Below are 26,421 nucleotides of genomic sequence, written 5' to 3'. Positions count from 1 at the left end.
TAGCTTGTCGGAGTCTAGCAGTGATTGTGGACATGAGCAGACGCAATGACTAGGAGTGAACAGTAACCTGGTGCCCAGGAGGTTAGTTGCCGGTGTACGCCCAGAACTATGCACCAACAGGGTACAGGACCCTAGGTAAGGCAGAAGCTCCAGGCAGGCCTGATAACACCTGCACAGTAAGGGGACTATCAAGGACCTCAGTGACCTTGAAGTCCGGGACTCAGCAGCAAAGGGAGAACCGGGAACAGGACCAGAGACTCCAACCCCACAGGGTTCACACTACAGTCATACGGACTCCAGTGGAAGACTACCAGACGGGGACCCCTAGCTGCTCTACGCCATGGGGATCCACCAACTAGAGACAGGTGCAGGGGAAAGAAGGCATCAGATTACTAAACTGGCACTAAGGGGACCTGAAGGTGAGACCAGCCGGCTTCGGGTGACCAGTTACCACCAGAAAGTGAGTAAAGAACCAGTTGCACTGAACACCTTGTGTGGACTACCTTCTTCCGACACCTGTCCCAGCATCTACCCTCTGGGGCCCAGCCCTGCTTGCGGAGGGCCTACCATCCAGGCTACCATTAACACCAGCCCCAGTAGTGGACATTGTGCAGCGGCGGCTCCATCCCCATAGCCGTAACACCGCAAGTGGCGTCACGTGTGAACACTATTCCAATCCCCTGTAAATATTACCCTTTTCAGGGCACGGGACCGGGCAACAACCACCAAAGTGACATTCCCCAGTTATACACCGCCCGGGACTGAGTACCCCATAACCCTGGGCGACACAGATTAGTATCACATCTGCAGCAACCAGTAAGAAATACATCTGCCCCTACATCATGCTACTCTCAGATTCGTCAGGAAAAGCCTGACGACAGATACCCTTTAACTACAATATTACAAAGTTCTATTCCTTGTGAATGGTTCACTTACCAGTGGTAATTTATTGGCATTTATAACCTGTTGTCCTGTGATATGTCCATGAAGGGCAGCAACTGATGGTCCTAATCTTGGCACTAAAGATGTTGAGCTTTTTCCTGGTTGCTGCTGAAGACTTGACACTTTGTTCAGAGCATTTTTTAGTTGTAAGAAGTCTTCTACTTGTTTCTTTAAGAAAAAAAAAAGTGGGAAAAATGAGGACCAGTAGATTAAGAATCAAATTCATAACGTGCACATAGACTGCACATCCAACAGCAAAGTTATGCTGTGCTGCAATACAATTTGGGCTGACCCCCATACATCAATTTCATCAGCATGAAGAGAAGTGCGCTAATTAGTGGAATTAAAACCATTCACTCTAACAGGGAAATTATAAACGGATGAATGATACATCAGATCCACAGATGAGCATTTTACTTTCAGGCAAAGAACCAAAAGGAGCAACTGTCAAAGGGATTGCTTGGTTTAGGATTTATAGGGAATAAATTAAAGCCATGTAATCCTGCGGCCTGATGCGAGGAAGGTTAAATCTTCTTCAAATCTTGGCAGACTGCGAATTGACATACAGTCAGGAGGCGACAATAGTTTTTCTGAATCTGAGACATGGCTGAGCAGTGGGTCATGAAGAAAAAAAAAAACAAACAACACTTTTCTCTAAAGCAAGTATTCTGAAATAGAGACGACAAATTCAAAGCAGGGTGCCATAATCCCTTTAACAATTTTTCCACTTGGTATGAAAGAAATGCTAAGCAGAAGAAGAAAGACAGTCGAGTTATTAGGTCACACAAGTATTCAGAAACAGCAAACCTTATTACTGGCCTCACAGAATAGTCTGATAGTGATATTCTAGCATGTGTTATATGACTAACGCTGGACCCAATAAGACCCTCTCGACCAGACTGAATACTACCATCCTAAGCTTACTCATATATATATGCCAGAACGCTGGATAGTAAAGGGATCCATACCTGTGCAATGATAAAGTCCTCATACAGGTCTGCTCTATATTCTCTTAAAGAGGTTGGTCCTATGTACGGCCTCACTCAAACAATAGGATTTCTTTGGCTACAGTAAAAGACTTCAACACTATGTAATAAGCGTAATTAAAAGAGTGGTGGCATGTCTTCAGGAGCACTCCGCTCCCCAGCCTCCTGCTCCCAGGGAAGCAGTGAGCTCTTGCTGACTGACAGTTTTTACTGAATGGTCGAGCTTTGCCTTTGCAGCAGCAGAGGGCATGAAGTTGGCCAGATCAAAACCATCCGGCCAGCTCTTTGGGCAAAGCTTTCAAGCTCTATAGTAAAGAGCTGAAAAGTGCTGTGCTCAGTGCCTACATGACCGACCACTTGTGACAGATTGCAGAGAAGACAGTACCCAAGGGAAAGAACAGTTAAAGGGAACCTCTCACCAGATGTTCATAATACTTACCTAACGGTTGATGCAGAGCAGACTGGTCAGATGGGCATTTCCGTTCTCCGGGTCCCACGCCTCCTCTTTCGGCCATCTTTGTTCTCCTGAAACTAGTGTGGATGAAGCGTTCTACGTCATCTACACTAGCCAAAAGTGAGGTCCTGGACAGGGCAACTGTGATTTCAAGTGCACTCGCGCAGGACCTCAATATCGGCTAGTGTGTATGACATAGAACGCGCCACCCACACTAGTTTCAGAAGGAGAACAAAGATGGCCGAAAGAGGAGGTGCGGGACCCGGAGAACGGAGACGCACATCCGACAAGTCTACTCCGCACTACTCTACTCCGCGTATTATGAACATCCGGAGACCGGATCCCTTTAACTATAAGGGTACGTTCATACGATCAGTGTTTGTTGAATTTTTGACGCTGCAGAATTTCTGCACCAATTCCGCACTTTAGTTTACTTGTATTTTTTTCCCCTGCGTTTTTTGTTGGATGTGTTTTTGATTCATTGTTTGACACACAGGCAGGAGAGCAGATAAGCATTGATGTTTCTGAAGTCACCGTTCAGCACTGTCCCAGGTCTCATGGAGCGTGCCTTCTGATTGCGCACTCCTGCTCTTCAGCCTTAGGTTATTTTAATTCTTCATTGGCAAGTTCCAGTCGGCCCATATATTGGAGGTTTTTTTTTAACCCAAAGAGAGGCGATAGAGTAGGTAGGGACTCAACAATAAGAGGTCGCCTTAGTATTGGCCTCACATAAAACTGGCTATTTTTGTGTGCTAAGAATCTCATTTTTTACATGTTTTCCATAGCAGTATTGCATGTCCATATCCTTATATTCATTGTTACATATCTTAGCACTACAGAATGCAAATGTCTCTTTTTGTTCTCACGGAGCATGAGCCGGAAGTGGCTGCAGCTCAAAGTCTATGAAGCCTCATGCTGAGGCTCCATAACTTTTGATCTAGGTAATCGAGGAACGCCGTGGAAACCGCACGACTACGTCGGACCTTGGAACTTTCTAAGAAATTGGTGAACGAGGGACAGTGTTTTGTGTGTATTTCTCTCTTTTTAGGTCCTTCAGGTTTCCATTTGTCGAGTGCATCGGATTCCATGAACTACGTCGGTTCTGCATGGATTTTATTTAATAAAATGGTGAATCAGGGAATACGTGGAGGAGAGTATTTTCAAATAAACTTGCCACCGCACCAGGGCAAATCAGCAAGAGTGAAGGCGAAGGGCCAGAATGAAGTGCCACTTCTGGGGCAGCTGCGGACTGCTATTTTTAGGCTGGGAAGAAAGAGCCCAATGACGGGGTCTTCCCTGTCTGATAATACCAGCCCCCAGCTGTCTGCTGTACATTTGCTGGTTATCAAAAATAGGGGGGAACTCATGTCGGTATTTTACATTTATTTATCTATTAGTTTAAACACCCTTTAGTGCCACATGATGGTACTAAATGGTGCAAGGGTATAATACAGTATATAGGGGGGTTGTGTCATTATATAGCTGTAGAATATCCACCTCTCTTATCTGTTCTAGCCAGCTATATCTTTATTTTTTATGTCATTATGTGTGTGTATTGAGATGTTGAACTCTTTGCTTTGGACAACTTCCTGTGTGTTCTGCTGCCCGTGTTTCAACCAACTTTAATGATAGCTGTTATGTTTTGTCTAGATCCATTTTTTGGTGCGTTTACGCTGTGTGAACATACTAAAAATGCATAGATTTTCTTTTTTTTACATGCAGATTTTCCGCATCTAATGCAAATCTATAGGGAAATTCTACACTGAAAACTCAGTATACCCGGAAGATACATTGGCATGCTGCGGTTTGGAAAAACACGACACAGGTGAGTTTACGCAGCGTAAAAAAAGAAGCAAAGTGAGCCAGAGATTTCTAATAATCCAATTTGTTTGTATTGTAAAACGCTGCGATTTTGATGCAGCAAGAACTGTCCAAAAACCCAGAGTAACGCTCATTCTGGGCACGTACTCTAAGATTACAAGAACAGACTGATATAAAGTCATTTTGTTTTTACAAGCACTGACATTTTTACCCATGTAACAAGATGAGACAACCCCTTTAAATAGAATCTATCATCGGGTCAAAGTGGGCAGTTTTTGCTCTTATTTTATTCTTTCTGCTCTCCCGAATATCCAGTTTTTTGTTTCTTTACAATCCATCAATCGGTCAGATAGATATGGCCCTTTTTATGAAGCGCTAATATTTATGCTCCTTACCAAGGGGGTGTGGCTTACGGAACCTATGGGGACGTGCATTTAGGCTGCTCTGCATGGTTAGCCTTTGAGCCACGCCCCCTTGGAAAGACCATAAAAATTAATACTAATGAAAAAGGTTCATATCTTGGGAATTTATGGTGGGGTTAACAACTATAAAAACAGTACCCAGTGAAGCAGTGGGAGTAAGGGGGAAATGTGGTCACCTTTGGTCCTCTAAGGGCTGGATGATGATAATTGGGATGTCTAGGGCTATATTCACACTTTCCCCCCTCACCATAATACACTAATAAATGCAATACTGAGATAGCTAGCTGCCATAAATGACTTTCCTCTATTGCAGGCCACGCAGTGTAAAGATATGCCGCAGCTGATTCTAGAATATCATTTTCTACAACAATGGGCAAACAAGTAAGACGCATTAGTGGGAGCCACATTTCACATTCTGTTTGGATTAGTTTCCATGTGTTAACCCTATCCCATACTGCACATGCATTTGGTAGAAAGTAGTAACATTAGAAGTAAAGTAGAACTTTTCCTATTGCCTCATGCTTGTTAAAATGTTATTTATGAGAGGCTCGGATCTCAGTACAGCAGGGGGGCTGCAGAGAAGGCTCCAAGAGTTAGACACGGCCAATTCCACATGCAAGCTGAGCAGCATGCCAACTTAACCGCAGGTAATAAGGATTGTCCTGTTCCTCTGACCTGTGCGGCCGTCAGCGCACTCTTGTGGTGGTCCAAGCTCATTACAACTTGCTCATATTGGGATTGCAAGCTGTTATGCTGTTGCTATATTGAAAGAATAAGGCTTGGTCACGTATTTAGCTGAAACAATAAACTTTTATACAATGATTCTGACAGATTAACAAAATCACCATCCTAAGTTTCCAATAACTGTAAGAGAACAATTCATTTTATATACTTTATACACTTTTGAAAGTCAGCTAAAAAGGAAAAAAAAAAAAGAGAGAAAATGACTTAACAGTTTTAAACTGATCCTAGAGGAGTTAAAGTACATGGTGAGGGCCTGAAAATGAAAAGCAAATTATGCTGAACGGATAATACATACACAGTGAGGCTGGTGCACTGCATAGTCACCCTTACACCATAGCATTAGTGTGTACCTAACCTTATGTCAGGGCTGTATACTCTGAGCAATGTACTTACTTCTCAGCTGTAAGCAGGATGAGACATTTTAAAGATTACTGACTCTGTTCTCATTCACAAAGACCAACCTAATCTTAAAATTTCTGACTTGAACTATATTAAAGCTATTTGGTCAACCCCTGCTCAATCAGTATGTTTCTCCTAGGTAAAATATGAACTGTTCTCTCCAGTTGTGGCAACATTCAAGTAGTTCTCCTGGGGCTCGTGTGACATTGTTATGGCTGTGGCCAATCAGCAGCCACTTAACGGTTCCCTCCCGACTATCATAAGTTGGTGATTGTTGCTGCTGCTCTCTCACCATCTCTGTATGTCAGATTTGTCCGAAGGAGAGGAGAGTGAAGTGATCCACTGATTGGCTGCAGTGAGACATAATGTCACACCAGCCCCAGGAGAGCAGATGCCGCCATCGCTGGAATAGCACCAGAACCGGAGGAAAGTACATGTCTTAATATTTTACAAAGAAGAAACATACTGATTGAGAAGGGGTTGTCTAAGTAGTGGCCAAACCCTTCATAAAGACTTGCTTTTCGTATAATAGTCTTGACCCAGAGTGCTCTGGAGTAAGATGTACCTCAATGAATTCAGCTCATCCTTTAGCTGCCATGTACCAACATCAGAAATATACTGGTCTTTGACTACAATACATTTCGATATTGATTTATGACAATATTATGATGGAAATTTTAAATTTGTCATCCACTCGCCGGCAAGCCCCTTCACAATAGCACCAAACATTTTGCAGCATTTCAAAGTTTTGACACATTTTTGGCTCAAAATGTTTAATGACTCAGCCTTTAAAGCACCACTCCAGCGGGTTTTTTTTCCCCACTACTGGAGAGGAGCCTTAAATCTAAGTCCTCTGGCCCATCACACTTACCTTACGTCGGCTTCACCTTTTACCAAACCTGTTCCGGTGACTACCTTCTGACTGGGCAGAAGTCAGAAGTTCCGTCAGGCTACGAGAGCCAAAATGAGGACAGAACGGAGCTCAGAGATGTATTGAGTTGTGACCTCTAGCGCGCTCCATGAAACAATGGAGCTGCCAGCAGGTTACAAAACGGCAGAGACCGTCCAGAGCAGCAATGATAGAAGATGAAGACTTTGGAAGAAGAGTATAATACAGGGACAGGGAACTTGCATTTAAAGCACCAGTCCAGAGGAGGAGTAATAAAAAAACAAAACGCTGGAGTGGTGCTCTAAGAAAGTTGTAGACTTTCCATACATACATACATACATACATATATATATATATATATATATATCACACTTTACTGTAAGACGCACCCCTATTTTACACAGGAGAAAATAGGAAACATATTTCCTATTAAAACTTCTTCTTTCTCAAGAACTTCTTGGTACATTTGTCAATTCATCCTTCTTTAAATTATATGAAGTTTGAAAGTACCGTATGCAGAAAAACAGCCCCACACCATGATGTTCCCATCAAACGTCACTATTGGTATGGTGTTTTTGGGGTAGAACTCTTTGGCATCCAAAGAGTTCAAATTTGGTCTCATGGTAATCAACTATATTCTCCCCGTTTTTCACAGGCTTGTCTAAATGTTGTTGAGCAGACTTTAAAACGCTCTTGAACATGGTTTTTTGTTCAGCAATAGAGTTTTGCGTTGGGAGCATGCATACAGGCCATCGAGGTTTGGTGTATTACTTATTGTTTTCTTTGAATCAATTGTACCTGCCGATTCCACTTCTTTCTGTATCTCTCCACATATGTTTCTCTGCTCTTGGACAACTCCTCTGATCATTCTTTTCACTCCTGTCTGAAACCTTGTGGATAATACCTGGTCTTGGTCAGTTTCTGATGAATTTATGTTCTTTCCACTTCCAGACTATGACTAGAGATGAGCGAATTCGAACTTTAAAGTTCAGTGTTCATTTTGAACACAAACTTAACATAAAAATAAGTGTTTGAATTCTGAGTTGGGGTGTTTTACGTATGCAAACCACTCAAGCGAGCAAAGCTGTGCTTGGGTATTCTCTGTGCTTGGCCCAATGTGAGCCACTTGCATTGTTTTAATGGCTAGTCCTGGGGGTAAAAATCAGTGTTATCAGATGTAGTGTGTTCCAAAAAAATAAATAAAAAAATCTCACCTTCCCCCAGAAGTGATCGGTTTATGGCTGGCTGTACCTGGGAGAAGAGCGAACTGCCCAATCAGTGAATTCCAATGAGGTTCAGGCCAAGTTTCGGTCCTAAATAGAACTTTACCTAAAGTCCAGCTGAACCCAAACTTCCATGCGCCTGCTCATCTCCAGTTATGACCCTAACAGTGCTCATTGAAACCGTCGGTAAGTTATAAATTCTTCTGTAACCAATGCAGACAGTATGTTTTGCAACAATATGGTTGCGAAGGTCTTGACACACCTCATTGGTTTTACCCATCATGAGATGTTTATTCTATAGCTTCTTGGTAATGAGACACCTTTTTATTCCAACAGTTAAACCAGCTGATATTATTGTTCCCTAAGGATATGTGCCCATGATCCGCACACGCCTCGTTCTGGGTGCAGCATGTCTTCTCCTGCGGAGACACGGGTGTTCACAGCAGAATGCAGCGGCATCCGTGCCTACAATCAGGATTCTGAGAGCTACAGACTTTCGCTGTTAACATCGCATGTATAAACTGATATGCTGCTGCTTGGAAAACTGAGCCACATAGTTTACACTGCGGAAAATAGAACAACAGTGGGCATGGGATTTCTATAAGTCCCATCCACTATGCTTGTACTGTACAATGCAGGATTTTGGAAGCAGCAAAAAAACGCTGCGTCCAAAATGCTGCTTTTCCGGATTGTGGGCATGTACGATGAATGGCAGGATTGCTTTCTAATTGATAGATTTCAGATAATGTCATGATTCCATGGCTTTTTGCACTTCTCTTTATGTGTTCAATACTTTTTCCTTTTGTCATTTCTCATTATTGCACATAACATAATTTATGGACATCTATGGTTTGATCTCTTTGCCTGTGGTGGATTGGATGGGTTGTTACCAACATATGGTGAGAAATTAATGTCAATATCACCTTTAGAAACATATTTACTTGGAAAATTGGTGACGTGTTTAAAAGGCCAAAATGGCTGAAAGAGGAGGCGCCGGTCCTGGAGAACGGTGCCACCCATTTGACCAGTCTGCTCCGCAGTGACTGTTTAGGTAAGTATTATAAAGTGTTTTTTATGTTCTACATAGCGGCCTGGGCTCTTATCTACAGCATGTTAGAATGCTGTAGATAAGAGCCCACTGGTGGAGGCCGCAGCCCATAGGCCACACATCTGGTGACCGGTTCCCTTTAATTACTATTTTACCCATTGTAGCTTTGCGTATCATCTATACGCTCGGAACGCACACATATACACAATACTGCAGAATGCACAGTACATGCAGACTCAGCTCTGCTGTACACAGTTCTTCTACTTTTGATCACACAGCTATATTACACATACACACACAAAACTCTTACATGCACGAGCACACACACAGCTCAACTACAACCTACTCATGACTCTGCTATATCAAAACTCACAAAAAAAAAAAAAAAAAAAACACAGTTCAGCTACAACACTGTGTATTGCCACATTTTGAAGTTCTTCCAGGCAAATGTCTGATTACATGACCTAAAAGATCCTTCAGCTACTCCTGACCTGCAGCATCCATTGCATTCTCTCCTGCCTGCATCAATGACAGCAGGATGAGAGCAGTGCAATGTAGAAGTGTGTTTAGCACATGAAACGGCTGTTGTCTGTGCTCTGGGTCCTTGCCATGCAGTCCTGCTTGGAATTTTAATGTAAGTTCAATAAAGATGTGATTTTACATATGGTGAGTGCAATTGGATTTCTCTTGTCCTTTCGAATGTCATATGACTTTTTCCACAAATGTTGCACCTCATCCTTTCTTTTCTACTATTTGGGGTTTATTTCTGAGATTTTGAGTGCTTGGGTAGCATCAGCATTTTTCCTTTGTTAACTTGAGATAATATAAAATACACTTGATAGATGCAGCATGTACAGTGGCACGTCTGTAGGTTGTGGTACTCAAGTTGGATCCTATCCCGTAATCACTAAATTAAATCTTGGCACTCAAAATCTCAGTGAAACAGAATTCTATTTAATGAGGCGCCTGCAATTCAGACAATACACGTTTCAGTCGGCCTCAGACCTTCATCAGTACTGGAATTAATAGATATACAAATCAATGAAACATATAGCAAATAATTAAACAAGTATAAATGACAAAGCTGAGAATTGGTGCATGTCATGAAAAAAATAGAAAAACAAAAAAACAAACAATGGACATTTAAAAAGACATCAATCCAAAAAAAAATGAGAATATATAAATTAGCATAATAAAAGATATACAGTGGAACCTCGCTTAACGAGTAACTAAGTTCGCGAGTATTTTGCTTAATGAGCAAAGCTTGCTGTAAATTTGTAACTCAGTTTACGAACAAGCTTTGCTGTACGAGCAAAATACTCACCGCACACACTTCCGGTTCCGTACATCCACCGCGCTTCTAACCCGCTCTTACACTCCGCACAAGCACACACAAGCACACACATTATGCTCACCTTACCCTTCCCTCGCCAGCCTCCCGGTACTTGTAGTTCGCCACTACAGGATGTGTAGCAGGCAACCATCGCGACGATTGAAGAACTTCCACTGTCAGCCGCTACTCAAAGGCAGCACGCTGACCAATCAGAGGCAAGCGGCTCCTGCCTTTGAGTAGCGGCTGACAGCGGAAGTTCCTTCCTTGTCGCGATGGTTACCCTATACACATCCTGTAGCGGCGAACTGCAAGATCCAGGAGGCCGGCGATCGAACGGAAGGTAAGGCGAGCATAATATGTGTGTGCACGTGCCTGTATGGAATGGCACAATAGGGGACCAGGATGGGACATTGAACACGTTGTGGAACGAATTGTCTGCATTGCAATGATTTCCTTTGGGAAATCTTACTTTGCTGAACGAGTAACTTGGTTAAAAATTATTATTAGAAACATATGAGATCCCACATATTCTGTCTGTCAGAAGAGAAAATCCAGGAAATGGCAGTAAAAGATATTTTACTGTTTGCTTCATGCTATATCTCCATCCACATGTTCTCTGTGCTGGGACATGCCTAACACTATATATTGCTATCGTTTCTCTACTATGTGTCTATTATGTCTCTTTCGTTATGCTAATTTATATATTGTCCTTTTTTGGTCAGATATCTTTTCTAATGTCCATAGTTTTGGGTTTTATTTTCTATTTTTTCATGACATGTGCCAATTCTCAGCTTTAGATCACTTTTACTTTATGTTGTTTTAATTGTGCGCTTTACATTTGATTTGTGTATATATTGTATATATATTTTTTTTCCAGCACTGATGAAGGTCCGAGGCCGACCGAAATGTCTATTGTGTGGTTTGCAAGCACCTGATTAAATAGAACTCTATTTCACAGAGATTTTGACTTACATGATATAAAGTACATCATTCACTAACCCCACGTGCTCTTACCTTGACATCTTGGAGCTGGGTGTGCACATCTTGGTGGGATTTCCTGAGTTGCTTGTTCTCTTCTTTCAGGTTATAGATGCCTTCTTTCATAAGTAGTACATAGAGTGAAAATGAAGTTATAATCAGGTAATGTTACGGAGTGTGTCAACACAAAATAATCTATAGTATAAATAGAGTTTTTATGTGAAACATTAAGGTTTATTTTTCCACTATATCATAAATATTATAAATATTACAAAAGCAATCCTGATATCTTACAATTTTCACTTTAGCCACTAAATCTAATATTATACTACTTCTATGGAGATCAAGTTTTTGTAGTCATGTCACCATCATCACAGGCAAAAAAATTACAGAACATTTACATATAGATAACACAGGATTCACCAATCACAATAGGTGATGGTCACAGTTCGCCTCCTCTGCGCAAATCTCAGAGCATGCCTAGAAAACTCTCCTGTAGAAGACAATGAGTCGGCTCCTGTCCATTGCTACCGATGGTGAATGTGACTTGTAAAACAAATATCTAAATGCTGTTACCAGAAGTATACAGCAGTCTCTATAAACATACAGAAAAGTAGAATAAAAATCTACAACCAAAAAGAGGTAAAAACAGATAGAGGAAAAAAAATATCATATTTCTCATTCTGGTTTTATTTATGAGAAAACAATACAGGTGGTGCAGTCTTTTTAATATTCGTAAACAGTAACTATAGAACCGGTTTGAGCTCTTCTCTGTAGCTAGTTTCCTAATTAAAGCCATGCTCCTCATGATCACCTAGGGCATCCCGAGCTGGAATTATCTGGGCCTCTCTGGATATTCGGGGAGTCCATGACATCATAACAGTCTGCACTGAATCATTGCAAACAATCCCACAGATTAACCCATAACCATCTGGTTGACGACAACCTCCGTGAGGTCATGAATGATGACAGGTATCTTCTGCAGTGGTTAAAGAGAAGAGCGAAGATCGCTGCATCTTAATACTCTCAGCAAGTCAGGGGCTTAACTCATCTCCATGAAAAAAGTAAAAAGTAGTATGATTTATTTTTGTGCAGAGATTAACCCTTTATTTGCTACAGAACAGACATGAAATGAAGCAAATTCTCCTGTCAGCAAGTAAAGATCGCTAGGGACTTTCAGGGTTATCTGTAAAGCAGCAGGTTCCCTCCATCTGGTTTATATCTCAGATTGTAAAATCAATCTTGAAATAATAAGCATTTACTCTCAGAAACAGCAGAAATCACCAAATCTTCTAGTATAAAGAGAACCTTGAAAGAAAAAAATAACCCCATAAAATGTCAGCACGGTTTTCTCTTAAAAAATGTTTATATTGCCTAATAAATGTCCAACCGCTACTGGTTAGACAAAACTGGAAATGTCCGTATGGGAAAATAAAAATAAGGGGGGAAAGCTTTATAACAAAATTACTGATCTGGAAAGAATCTGAAGAGGACGGGAGTATGACCAAAACGATTTCTGAATACCCCCCGAACTATGCAGAGACTGACTGCAGCCCCTGTGTCAATCTATAGCAAAGCAGAAAGCCATTTGGATATAATAATATTATATATATATATATATATATATATATATATATATATATATATATATATATATATATATATATATATATATATATATATATATATATATATATATATATACATACATATATATATATATATATATACATACATACATACATACACACACACACTTTAGTTATTAATGTATATAAATTTATAATAATTTTCTTAAATATGAAGAGCTGACTAGTCCGGCGCGGCCCCTTCTCTCTGTCCAGTTGATTCACAGGTCTGTCCTGATGTACACACATGAAGAACACCTGTCAATCTACTGGAGTGGTGTGAATGGAAGGCGGCACAGGACCGGGCTGGACTAGTCACATCTCTTCTTACAGTCACCGGCCGGCTTTGTAATATTTTCTCTGAAACTCTGGGGTGTTTTCAAAATACAGACTAGTCTGCAGTCAGGCTCTGATGCATGCTCAGGGCCGGCGTCAGCACCCGGCACACCCAGGCAAATGCTGGGGCCCCGGAGAGCCGGGGGGGCCCACTGGGCTTCGTCAGTTCTGCTGCCCCTTGGCCGGGGCCCATTTGCCTTACTCAGTACTGCTGCCCCCGGGCCGAGTTCCGGGGACCGCAGTCCTCGGCAGGAATCTGTGGTGCCGTCCCTTTAAGGCGCGCAGACCTCCTGGTTTGAACTTCATCTGTGGCCGGAGCTACCGCGCGGCGTCCTGCACAGTCCCACAGATGAAGGAGGTGCAGTGCCAGCCAGCAACCCCCAGCACAGTACTTCTCTCCGGCGCTGTGTGGGCCCCCTCCTCCACAGTGACCTGAGCGGTATGTGCCCTCCCCGCCCCCCGATTTATGGGCCCTGGTGAGCTGTATGGGCTTCTCCCCCCCCCCCCCCAGAGATGTATGCCCTGCCCCCCAGAGCCGCGTGTGTGGGGGGTCCCCAAGAGCCGCGTGTGTGGGGGGTCCCCAAGAGCCGCGTGTGTGGGGGGTCCCTAAGAGCCGCGTGTGTGGGGGGTCCCCAAGAGCCGCGTGTGTGTGGGGGGGGGGGGGTTCCCCCAGAGCCGCGTGTGTCTGGGGGGGTTCCCCAGAGCCGCGTGTGTCTGGGGGGGTTCCCCAGAGCCGCGTGTGTGTGGGGGGGGTTCCCCAGACCCGCGTGTGTGTGTGGGGGGTTCCCCAGACCCGCGTGTGTGTGTGGGGGGTTCCCCAGACCCGCGTGTGTGTGTGTGTGTGTGGGGGGGGGTCCCCCAGAGCCGCGTGTGTGTCTGTATGCAGCAGAGCAGTGTGTGTGTGTAATGTGTATGCATGTATGATGTGCATTTATGTATGTCCGTGTATATGACTGTATAGATTTGTCTGTTTATATGTATTTTTGTGAGTTTGTCTTTAAATATGTATATGCACATGTACGTATGGTGTGTGTCTGCGTGTGGATGGGGCCCACTGGGACTCTTCTGCCTGGGGCCCACAAAAACCTGGAGCCGGCCCTGTGCAAGCTGCTCATGGGTCGGGCATCATAAATCTAGTGATAGGTCCTTTTTAAAGGAAAATGGTTGGTGGAGTTGAGTGGGATGCCCATCTATCTATCTATCTATCTAAGAAAGGCTCCCACTGTTACTAACCTTTAAGCTTGGACACCTCTTGTTCCTTTTCTTGCTGCAATCGTACATATTTATCTTTGTGATCGCTAAAGGTTTTAGTTAGGTCTTCCCCTAGTTTCTGATGTTCTGTTTGCAGCTCACCGTGCTGCCTTCTTAGCTCCTCATGCTGACTCTTCATAAGTGACAAGTATGGAAAGAAAGAAGTTATTACACATATGATCTAGCCTAAGGGATTCTGTAGGAATATCGGCACATAAGTACGTATCACTACACATACAATTGTATCACAGGGATATTTTACATAAGACCATAATGAAAGACGAATTCCAGTCTGTAAAAGTAATTGCATTTAAAGTAAATGTAACTGTCGTTTTAATTTTTATTTCATAAATCAATAGCACACACGAATATAAGCAACTTTGTAATATATCTTTGCAAACAAATCTGCTTCTTTCTCCTCCTGGACTGATCTTTCATTCTCAAAACTGTCCAATCTCTGACAAAAATCTTCAGTGCCTACAGACTTATATTGTGGAGAGAGAAGATGGCAGTTGGTTTTTATAAGATTCTATGCAGAAAAGAGGCTGGAGGAGAAGCTCTGCCTCTAGCTCCTCCCTCCGCCTCTAGCTCCTCCCTCTGCCTCTAGCTCCTCCCTCCTACAATAGAATGCAACTGCCATCTGTTATCTCAGTGATGAGACAAAAAAATCTGTATTTACTGAATAGATTGTATCCAGGAATTGAGAATTTTGAGATGATCGATCAGTCCAGGAGGAGAAACAGATTAGTCTGATAAGATTTTATTTTCATGTGTAATATTGATTTCTGAAATAAAAATAAAAAACAACAGTACCACATTAAATAAACTAAATTAAAATAGCGTCATTTATTATCCAGACATCAGTAATTTATAGAGTATTATTTCGGGTCTTATTAATCTACAGCTTTGACTATGGGGTGTGTAGGATTTCCCTCTGTACATCTCAGATGGCAGGAACTGCTGTATACCACACTAGGGATACAGGTGTGTACTCTGTCCATTGGCTCTCATGTTAGTGAAATGTGTAAAGTATAGTATTTCATAGTCCGGTGCCTCTACATAGAAAAAAAAAACTCAGGCACCTTCACTTTTTATTCAATTAAAGTTCCACAGTGCCAAAACGTATTGTGTGAACTGCGCCCTACCCTTATGTTTAGTCAGTCTTACCAAATAAACAGTTTCACCGTTTAGGTTTTAAAGTACAGTTCTGTTACAGAAGGGACTTACCTTTAACATTTGGTGCTGCACACTGAGGGCATTATATCTGGTGTTTGAGTCTTGCTGTAAAGATAAAGTGAGTTCTCTTATTAACATGCTCATTGGGAGTATAAAGTAAGCACACCCGTATTGAAGACCGTGCGCCCACATTGCTTGGATTTGCTGCACAATGTCCTCAGAACACTGAAATCTGCAGCTGAAAATCCGCACGAAATTCATCACTTTTTACTGAGGATTTGCTGTTATGGATTTCAAAAAGTTGATTGACTGGAAAAAGGTTTTTAAAACTATCGCAACAGTGTCCACACCCCCTGGTGCACCTGCAGGTCTCTGGACTTCCAGCTCCAGCAATGACATGTCAGCACAAGTGACAGCTGCATAGGACCAATATCCCCCGAGACCGGCCAGAAGACCAGGAGGTGCCCGCACAGAAGTGGCAGAAAGGTGATGAGGTGTTTATGTTACATGGATAGCCACACCTGCACAATTTACACAAAATCTAGTATTTGATTGTAGATTTTACTTCACTATTTAAAAGGGAACGTGTCATGTCGTAAAATGCTGTTAACCTGAAGATACAGAGTTAATCTGCAGATTTATAAGGTTTTAAAGCTCCACGGTCACTGCCCTGACAGCCCCGATACTGGAAGGAAATGTACTGTATTTTTCCAAGCAGCCTCTGGCTTTCAGTCACAAAAGTGCAGCACTTACAGACTGTCGACTCTGTACCGATGCAATGCTAAGCGGTCTGTCAGTTAGTGTTGGGGCATGGTTTATTCCTCTGGCTTTCAGTCATAGAGGTGCATTACTGTAAGACAGCCGGCTCTGTACCAATGCAATGCTGAGTCGGCTGTCAGTGCAGAAACAGTTTATTCCTCCCCGCAGCTTCCAGCATTCAGTCAATGGTGTAGCACTGACAGTCAGCTCTGTACCGATGCAATGCTAAGCTGGCTGTCAGTTAGTGCCGGGGCATTTGTTATTCCTTCTGGCAGCCTCTGGCTTTCAGTCAGATGTGCGGCTTCAGTCACTGCTCAGCAAATTGGGATGGATGGCAGTAACAATCGGCTGTCAATCAGTGCCAAGATGACTATCCTCTTATATTGAGTGGTGACTGAAGCCGCGCCAGCTGTGCCTCGACTGAAAGACTACAGAAAGCAATATTTCCTCACATCTGCCGGGCGTCCAGTGCACTGCAGTGGCCAGGCAGTTTTGGAACGCTATTAACTTGTTGAGTAATAACATTTTGAGATGTGACAGGTTACTTTTAAGATAATATGGAAAATACACAAAAAGTCTGGGCTCCTTCCACATGAGATATGAGATTTTTGTGGATTCACATGCCTGGCACTGTATACTGTTGTAGATTTTACCTGTGCAAATCTGCATAGAAATTACACAATTTCCAACCTGTGTGGACCTTCCAAACAATACCAACTGATGTGATCACAGCTGTGTAAGACAAGCCGCACCGCACACAAGTCCCACGTACCGCAGAGCTCTCTATGAAGGGTCGCCGGTGTAGGACGGCACTAGGTATTTACTGTTACATGTGTGTGCAGACTTTAAAGACAACATGTGTTTTTGATCCTAAGAAAAATGCCATTATTTTTTTATACATTATCACATTTCAACAGCCATAAATTTGGCATACCTATAACTCATTAACTTTAAAGAGAAACTACAGTTTTAACACTTTTTTTAGATCTTTCATGCTAATTGCTTCCAGTTGGGTGGGGGTCTGGTTTTGGGGACCCTGAACGATCTCTGAAAAGACTTTGTTGGCTCCTGACTCCTGAGAGAAACACTTCTTAGTTGAGCAATCGGTGAGAATCTAAGGACCTGGACCCCACTGATTTGTAGGCATTTAAAAGGGTCTAAAAAATATGTAAAACAATTACAAGTTTAGCTACTTATAAATCAGCTCTTTCTGCTCAGAATTGGAAAAAACAGCAATGCCAACATAGGGGGTTTTTTGTTGCCGTTTCGGGTACCTTTAGAATAACATGTTAACTTTATTGCGCAGGTTGGTGGCTATAATAAGTATATTATATCGTTATGAGCAGATGGGGGAGGCCAAAGGATCTTACTGCCAAGAGGTTAAAGTGGGCCGGTCACCAGGGGAAATTAGCCAGTTTTGCTCTTATTTTAGTCCTGCTGCATCGCCATACGGTTCCAGAGATTTGGGTCTTTTGCTAATTTTTATGGTATTCTGAAATGGGAATGACAGGATAATTATGCAGCCTGCAGGCACTAAAAATTACTATGAGCACTAAATACCTCTGGAACCATAAGGCAGATTTAAGAAATAATAATAAAAAAAAAAAAAATGCTCAGGAGAAATGGGAAATAAAATAAAAGTAAAAACTGTCAACTTAACCTTGTAACAGCAGGAGCCTCCTCTTTATTCCCACCTTTTGCAGCAGTGTGTCAACAATAATTGAAGTCGGCCATCTTTGGCGACAACATATATATTTTTCAAATGCATTTAATTGGGAATGAAAATCATTTCTGTAATTGTGTTTCATTAAATATTGCACGGTTTACCTTCTGTGTTTTACTGCTATTGCTAACTTCGGAATAATTAATGGAGGTTGTCCACTACTTTTACACTGATGGCCTATCCTTGTGATAGGTCATTAACCCCTTCAGCCCCAGAGCGTTTTTGTTTTTTGTTTTCCCCTCTCTTCTGAGAGCCGTCACGTTTTTCTGTCAATCTTGCCATATGAGGGCTTGTTTTTTTGCGGGACGAGTTGCACTTTTAAATGAAACCATAAGTGTTACCATATGGTGTACTGGAAAACAGCAAAAAAATTCCAAATGCGAAAAAACAGCAAAAAAAAGTGATGGCACAATAGTTTTTGGGATGTTTTATTCACAGTGTTCACTATATGGTAAAACTGATGTGTGGGCGTGATGCCTGAGGTCGGTGCGAACTTGTAGACACCAAACATGTAAAGGTACGTTTTGCGCCATTTTCCGAAACCCGTAGCGTTCTCATTTTGTGGGATCTATGGCTCAGTGATGGCTTAATTTTTGCGTCTCGAGCTGACGTTTCTAACGGTACCATTTTTGTGCAGATGCTATGTCTTGATCGCCTGTTATTGCATTTTGCGTAAAACTTGCAGCAACCAAAAAACAATTTTGTCGTTTGGAATTTTTTTGCCGCTACGCCGTTTACCAATCAGATTAATTGATTTTATATTTTGATAGATCGGGTGTTTCTGAACGCGGTGATACCAAATGTGTATATTTTTAATTTTTTTAACCCTTTAATTTTCAATGGGGTGAAAGGGGGGTGATTTGAATTTTTAGGTTTTTTTTTTTTAAAAACTTTTTTATTTTTACTTTTTATTTTACTAGTCTATATGGATCAACAATGCGATCGCTCTGCCCTATCTGCTGATCACAGCTATACAGCTGTAAACAGCAGATATGCTCACTTTCTACTTAACTCTGCTCCGGGCCGAGTGAAACCGAAAATGACTCATGATCGCTACAGGCGTCATCACATGACCCTGTGCTACCATGGCAACCACCGAAAGTCACGTGATCACGCACGTGACTTCCGGTGGGGGCGGCGGTAAGTGAAAATAATGGCCGCGCGCATATACATCTCGCTGCCAGACTTTGGCAGCAAGATGTAAGGGGTTAAATGTTGCGGGTGGAATGAGATTCCAATCGTAACATGCAGGCACACATGTCAGTTGTTGAAAACAGCTGATATGTGCGCGGATCGCCGAGACCTGCCCACGGCAGGGGGCAGGGATTAACCTCACACGATCTATGACAGATAGATCCGTCATTGATCGTGAAGGGGTTAATGTCTTATCGGCTGAGGTCTGACACCCAACACCCCTGCTGATCAGCTGTTCTCAGTGTTGGCACTGGCAGCAGGAAATGCTCAGTTCTGGAGCTGCGCAGTCTTCTGAAAGCACCCGCGACAGTGCACTGCACATCTGCCTACTATTGATTTGAATGGGAGGCAGATGTGCATTACCCTGCTGTGGCAGCTATCCGTTGACGTGGCAGCTATCCGTTGACGTGGCAGCTATCCGTTGACGTGGCAGCTATCCAACTGAGCATTTCTGTCTACTGCCATCGGCACAGAGAACAGCTGATTGGTGGGGGTGCCGGGTATAGGACCCCAGCAGATCAGACATTGATCAAAGTTCCAAAGAAAGGCCATCAGTGTAAAAGTAGTGGGGAACCTCATTAAAAACGGAATTTGTCAGTCAGCCTGCTAGGTCTGCTCCTCTCATCTGCTTTATCACCACAGACCACATCAAAGTTGAGTGTGCAAGGACACAAAAAGCCTGGAAAAGCAAAAAGGTGCAATTTTTTTTTAATGATACGCAACTGCAAAAATGAATTTAAAGCCCAAATACATGCATTTAGGTAAAGAAAAAATTGTCTCCCGAGGTGGAGAGCCCGTTGGGCCCTTAGCAGCACCACTGCACACACTCTCTCCCCCTTTGCATAGCTTGCACTATGAAATGCACTATATGCAATATACATTCTCTCAAGGCATCTGCATTTTTTATGTCTGGGACAAAACAAAGGACTTAACTTATGGCGAATGCCGCCTTTTCTTTCTTTCTTTGGAATTTCTTCATAAGACTATTTGGTGGAGCACCACTTTTGACGTTAAAGCCCTTGGCATAAAAAGTGGAGCTCACAACAATTGGTATCAATGGTGCCAGACTTTTTCGTTGATGCACATCAATCTTCTCAAAATCAGAGTTTTACCTAATATACAGTATATACCATATTTTTTGGACTATAAGATGCACTTTCCCCCCCCCCCCCAAATGTTGGGGGACAGTCTGAATGTAGGGCTATGGGGAATGAGGGTGCTGCAGTGGAGCGGTTTATCGGTGGCACGAGCAGGCTGTAGCAGCGCCTGCCGTGACCACGTGGACCCACTCATCTCTCAGCGCTGAAGCTGGCGCTGACAGGTGGGCGGGATGATGGGCGGGTGATGCGCGCAAAATAAACAGCCGGCCCACGTGATCACCCATGGCAACTACAGCCTGGAGTGATTATGTGCCGCTATATTCACTGCCCCCTGCTCATCATTCATCAGCACGAAGGGCAGTGAATAAGTACGGTATACTCACCGTTTCTTGCAGCATCGCAATGTCCCCCTGTCTGCCTGCCCGTTTATCTGTGTAGAGAGTGGTGAGCACAGTGATGACGTCATCGCTGTGTGCACGGCTCCACACACATCAGCGGGCTAGCAGACAGGAGGACATCGCGATGCCTCTGGGAACGGTGACTGGCTCCACAAAAGTCAGCGGCGCTGCTGCTGGCACAGACAGGAGGACGAGCGATGCTGCTGGAGTGAGGAAAGGGGAAAATAAACTTTTATTTTTTTTGTGTGCCACAGGATGCAGGCCATATAACAGGATGGGGTATATAGCAGGATGGGGGTATATAGCAGGATGGGGGACATATATACAATGACTGGGATCATATACAAGGCAGGAGGATCATTACCAGGATAGGGTACCTTAGTTAGAGAAATTGGGGACATTACCCCCATAACAGTGTCCGCCGCAGATCCTGGCCCCGTAATAGTGTGTCATGACCACACTTTTTGCTTAAAATTTTATTTTCCTCCTCGAAAACCAGGGTGCGTCTTATCGTCCGGTGCGTCTTACAGTCCGAAAAATATGGTAATCATTTACATATTCTTCCCTGAAAGCAGAACCTCAGATACAAATCGTCTGACACATGTGACTTCCGTCTATTACCACTGACAAATTGGTCACAGAAACATAAACCTTTGACTTCGGCAGTTAATGAGAAATAGAAGACGTGTAAGACAAACATCTTGACTTACCCTTCCTTTGTTCAGTGTTTCTTGTGCTTCTAGCTTATAAACAAGATGATCTAGAAAAGTTAACCAATATAAGAGAGGGTCCGTTTTACATTTACACACATTTGCATAATTGCAGATGTCAAGTACAAGATGGCGTATAATTGTCTAGACCTCAGAATGTAAGGGAAGTCTGTACTGTATTGCCAGATCTCTCAGTAGCATTCTACCTGTGCTGTAACCATTTCCAGCACTAGATGGCAGCAGTAAGGCACATATGGATGTTTATCAGCCAGTCACTGGGAAATCTAAGCCACGCGCCTCAAAATATGAGAGCAGAACAAAAGCTGCAGGAAAGTGGGTCTCGATAGTTACTGCAGTTTTGTTGTACTTTGCAAAAATTCAGTCATGTGACAATACAAATAAAATTCCCATTCATTCAGCTGATAAGACAAAATGCAATTTCACAGTTTATTGGTCAGAAACTAAATAATTAATTGCCTGAGCTTCTTCATTTGCATAGAAATGTAGAGATGAGTCGGAATGATTTACATGCCTGCTTTGTCTACATCGCGAACACAGAGCTGACCAAGGCAAAACGTGCAGGGGCTCATCTGCGAGTGCCTGTGGTAGAGGCCATTGACCCTATGCTAATGTTCTAGCCTGTATATGGGGTCATCCCATAGAATAAACCTGCTCCATGTGGATGTACAATGGAAGCCTCATAGCCACAGTCCGCGAGCTCTGCTCTATACTGACTACATTACGGGTGAGCCTACACTGCCCGATGGCAGCCAGTACATGGAAGCGGATCGGAGGTCATTTAATAGCATCTTTAGACAAGCCGAACGTGCTCCGATTGTTCTGTGTGCTTACACTGTCATAGCTCTCACCAGCACACTGTTTACAATGGACAATGTGCTGCCGAAAAAAAAGATTTTTAACAATCTTAAGTATTATTTTAGCCACCAAATGAGCGGTTTCCCTGTTTCTCAAGTGATTGGCAGCCTGTTTACATTACATGAGAGGACCCAAGTGGTCCACCATAATCGGAGAGGTAAATACACTCCCGGACATAGTATGTAGGTTACATATTCTCTTAGGTCAGAATAGGAGAATATGCAGAGCGCTGACACACCAACAATGTGACATTACCTTCTCTTGCTTTCTTCAGTTCAAGCCTTTCCTTTTGTAAAGATTTTTCCAGTCTTGAGCGATGTTCATACACCACTGGAAAACAAAATAAGGACCACCTTCAATGTTATGAGACCATGAAAAATCAACTATTCATATGATGGCAACCTTCTCTGGTAAAATTAAATGATTGCCGGAGATTTCTAGAGCTGGCCAACATAGCACAGCGATTCTAGGTGATGACAAACCCCTTTAATCTTAAAGCAAAGTTTTCATATGGAACCACTGGAGAATACAAATAAATGACCATCTGCTTCTTATAAGACCGTTCTGCAAGTACATAGTTTCATTTAAAAAAAAGGTTGGTTAAAAGAACTGAAGTCCTCAGTGGTTGATACCTTTTAATGGCTAACTGAAAAGATGGTAATAATAGCAAGCTTTCGAGACTACTCAGGTCTCTTCTTCAGGCTCAATATAACACAAAATCTGAAGAGTCACATATTTATACACAACAGGACATAGAATAGAGCAGCAATGAAGACAAGTCATGTGAAGCAGAACTATCACTATGGCAAGAGGGCAAACTGTTGTGGCCATAAACATTGCAGCAGTTCATAGATAAGCAGTGTGAAAGTTTAATTTAGGCAGATATCCACTTACAGGGGTTGTCTCCCCTCAATAGTCCCTCTCCACAAGATGTGTGTGTGTGTGTGTGTGTGTGTGTGTGTGTGTGTGAGATAGAGAGAGAAAGAGAAAGAGAGAGAAAGAGAGTATGTATAATATTATATATTATATATATACATACACATATATATATATATATATATATATATATATATATATATATATATATATATATATATATATATATATATATATATATATACATACATATACATATATATATATATATTATATATATATATATAATATTATACATACTCTCTCTCTCTATCACACACACACATACATACATACATACATACATACATACATACATACATACATACATACATACATATACATATATACATACATACATATATACATACATACATATACATATATATATATATATATATATATATATATATATATTATATATATATAGCGAGAGAGCGAAGAAATATATATAGATATAGAGAGAGAGAAAAAAGAAGGAAAGAAAGAAAGATAAAAAAAGAAAGAGGGAAAGAAAAACATATACACACATACAGTGCCTTGCGAAATTATTCGGCCCCCTTGAATTTTTCAACCTTTTCCCACATTTCAGGCTTCAGAGATAAAAGATACAAATTTTAATGTTGTGGTGAAGAATTAACCACAAGTGGGACGCAATTGTGAAGTTGAACGAAATGTATTGCTTATTTTAAACTTTTGTAAAAAATAATAAACTGAAAATTTTATTCAGTAAATAAAATTTACTGAATTTGGCCGGTAAGTTTAACCTCTACGGTTGGTAAAATCCTTGAGGGTTTCTTGAGAGATGCTATACTGGAGTATCTCAAGAAAAATAACCTGATGACAGAGTATCAACATGGGTTTATGAGGGATCGATCCTGTCAAACTAATTTGATCAGCTTCTATGAAGAGGTAAGTTCAAGTCTGGACCAGGGAAATGCAGTGGATGTTGTGTATATGGACTTTTCAAAAGCTTTTGATACGGTGCCACACAAAAGGTTGGTACATAAAATGAGAATAATGGGGATAGGGGAAAATATGTGTAACTGGGTTAAAAATTGGCTCAGTGATAGGAAACAAAGGGTGGTTATTAATGGTACGTACTCGGACTGGGTCTCAGTTCATAGTGGGGTACCACAGGGGTCAGTATTGGGCCCGCTTCTTTTCAACATATTTATAAATGACCTTGTTGGGGGCATGCGGAGTAGAATTTCAATATTTGCAGATGATACTAAACTCTGCAGGGTAATCAATACAGAGGAGGATAATTTTATATTACAGGGAGATTTATGTAAATTGGAAGATTGGGCTGAGAAGTGGCAATTGAAGTTTAATGTAGATAAATGTAAGGTCATGCACTTGGGTAGAGGAAATAACATTTATGATTATGTACTTAATTGTAGAACACTGGGTAAAACAGACACAGAAAAAGACTTGGGTGTATGGGTGGATGGTAAACTTCACTTTAGTGGACAGTGTCAGGCAACTGCTGCCAGGGCTAATAAAATAATGGGATGTATTAAAAGAGGTATAAGTGTTCATGAAAAAAATATAGTTCTACCTCTGTACAAGTCACTAGTGCGACCGCACTTAGACTACTGTGTACAATTCTGGTCACCGATATATAAGAAGGACATAGCTGAACTGGAGAGGGTGCAGAGAAGAGCGACCAAGATTATTAGAGGAATGGGTGGGCTGCAATACCAAGACAGGTTATTAAACTTGGGGTTATTTAGTTTGGAAAAACGAAGGCTTAGGGGGGATCTAATCACAATGTATAAATATATGAGGGGACAGTACAGAGACCTTTCCAAAGATCTTTTTACACCTAGGCCTGCGACTGGAACACGGGGGCATCCGCTACGTCTTGAGGAAAGAAGGTTTAAATCATAATCACAGACGAGGATTCTTTACTGTACGAGCAGTGAGACTATGGAACTCTCTGCCGCATGATGTTGTAATGAGTGATTCACTACTAACATTTAAGCAGACCCTGGACGCCTTTCTTGAAAAATTTAATATTACCAGTTATGTATATTAGATTTTATGACAGGGTATTGATCCAGGGAACTAGTCTGATTGCCGGATGTGGAGTCAGGAAGGAAATTTTTTCCCCATTGGAACTTGTTTGCCACATTGGGGTTTTTTGCCTTCCTCTGGATCAACATGTTAGGCTACAGGTTGAACTAGATGGACTTAGAGTCTCCCTTCAACCTTAAAAACTATGATACTATGAAAATTGGGGCATGCAATATTATTTGTGAAAAATGCAAAAATTGTTTAATAATGTTAGATTACTTAGATTACTTAAAAAGGAACCAGATTGAAGATTGCTATTTATCAGCCGACAGAGTAAATCTGCAGGAAATGGTGTTACGAAGATGCCTGGCCACTGTAATGAAAGTTCCGCACACAGAAGAAAGTTAACTTTACTCCTCCCGAGAGCCGCCGACTTTCAGTTATGTAGGTGTGCTGGTGTGGCTATAGTCACCGCTGAGCATGGTGAAATGCAGCTTTAAGCACACCCAGTCACTGACTGACAGCTGGCTCTGTACTGATGCACTGCAGAGCGAGCTGTCAGTCAGTGCTGGCGCTTGATAACAGCTGCTGCTCACAGTGCTGAGCAATGACTATAGTCATGCCAGCACACCTCCATGACTGAAAGCCGGCGGCTTACGGGAGGAATAAAAGTTAATTTTCTTCTGGGTGCCATATTTTCAGTATTGCAGCTGGGCACGATTATAATCCTATTAGCCTGCAGATTAACCCTTAATCTGCTGGTAAATAGCGTGATCAGACCTGACATGTTCCCTTTAAGGTAGTTAGTGATGCTTGTGATAGTTGTGATCTGCAAAGATTCAGGAACTTCTACTCATTTACATATTTGGATTCAGTAAGGGGTTCTCTCTCTACAATAAAGTGCCTCTTTTGGGGTTTCCCTTCCTCTATCAACATTGTAGGATATGGGTTTAAACTGAATTAAAATTACTTCTGTAATGCGGCTATATGGGGTTTCAGATTTGGGATAACATTTTCTGTAATGTCTTTTCAATTCCCTTATAGTCCAGTGGCCATCTAGACCTGTATCCTATAATAATTAGATATTAGACATCAGC

At 42.0% G+C, this 26,421-nt stretch overlaps 1 protein-coding gene across 3 annotated transcripts in view; it reads right to left on the bottom strand.

Moving 5' to 3' along the window:
• The window catches only part of GOLIM4 (golgi integral membrane protein 4), a 200,489-nt gene that overhangs the window by 94,847 nt on the left and 79,221 nt on the right, over positions 1–26,421 (bottom strand). The window contains exons 2-8 of one of the 3 annotated variants that reach the window (XM_075340652.1): positions 22,646–22,720; positions 21,515–21,564; positions 15,682–15,735; positions 14,437–14,587; positions 11,276–11,358; positions 5,268–5,384; positions 937–1,110 (exon numbers count right to left, since the gene is read on the bottom strand). In XM_075340652.1, the coding sequence (XP_075196767.1) occupies positions 937–1,110; positions 5,268–5,384; positions 11,276–11,358; positions 14,437–14,587; positions 15,682–15,735; positions 21,515–21,564; positions 22,646–22,720 (704 nt within the window). The remainder of the gene's footprint in view (positions 1–936; positions 1,111–5,267; positions 5,385–11,275; positions 11,359–14,436; positions 14,588–15,681; positions 15,736–21,514; positions 21,565–22,645; positions 22,721–26,421) is intronic. The other 2 variants (XM_075340653.1, XM_075340654.1) reach the window with 2 other exon arrangements.

This window comes from Anomaloglossus baeobatrachus, chromosome 3, assembly GCF_048569485.1.
Source record: "Anomaloglossus baeobatrachus isolate aAnoBae1 chromosome 3, aAnoBae1.hap1, whole genome shotgun sequence".
Lineage (NCBI taxonomy): Eukaryota > Metazoa > Chordata > Amphibia > Anura > Aromobatidae > Anomaloglossus > Anomaloglossus baeobatrachus.
This window is presented reverse-complemented; position numbering and strand designations above follow the sequence as displayed.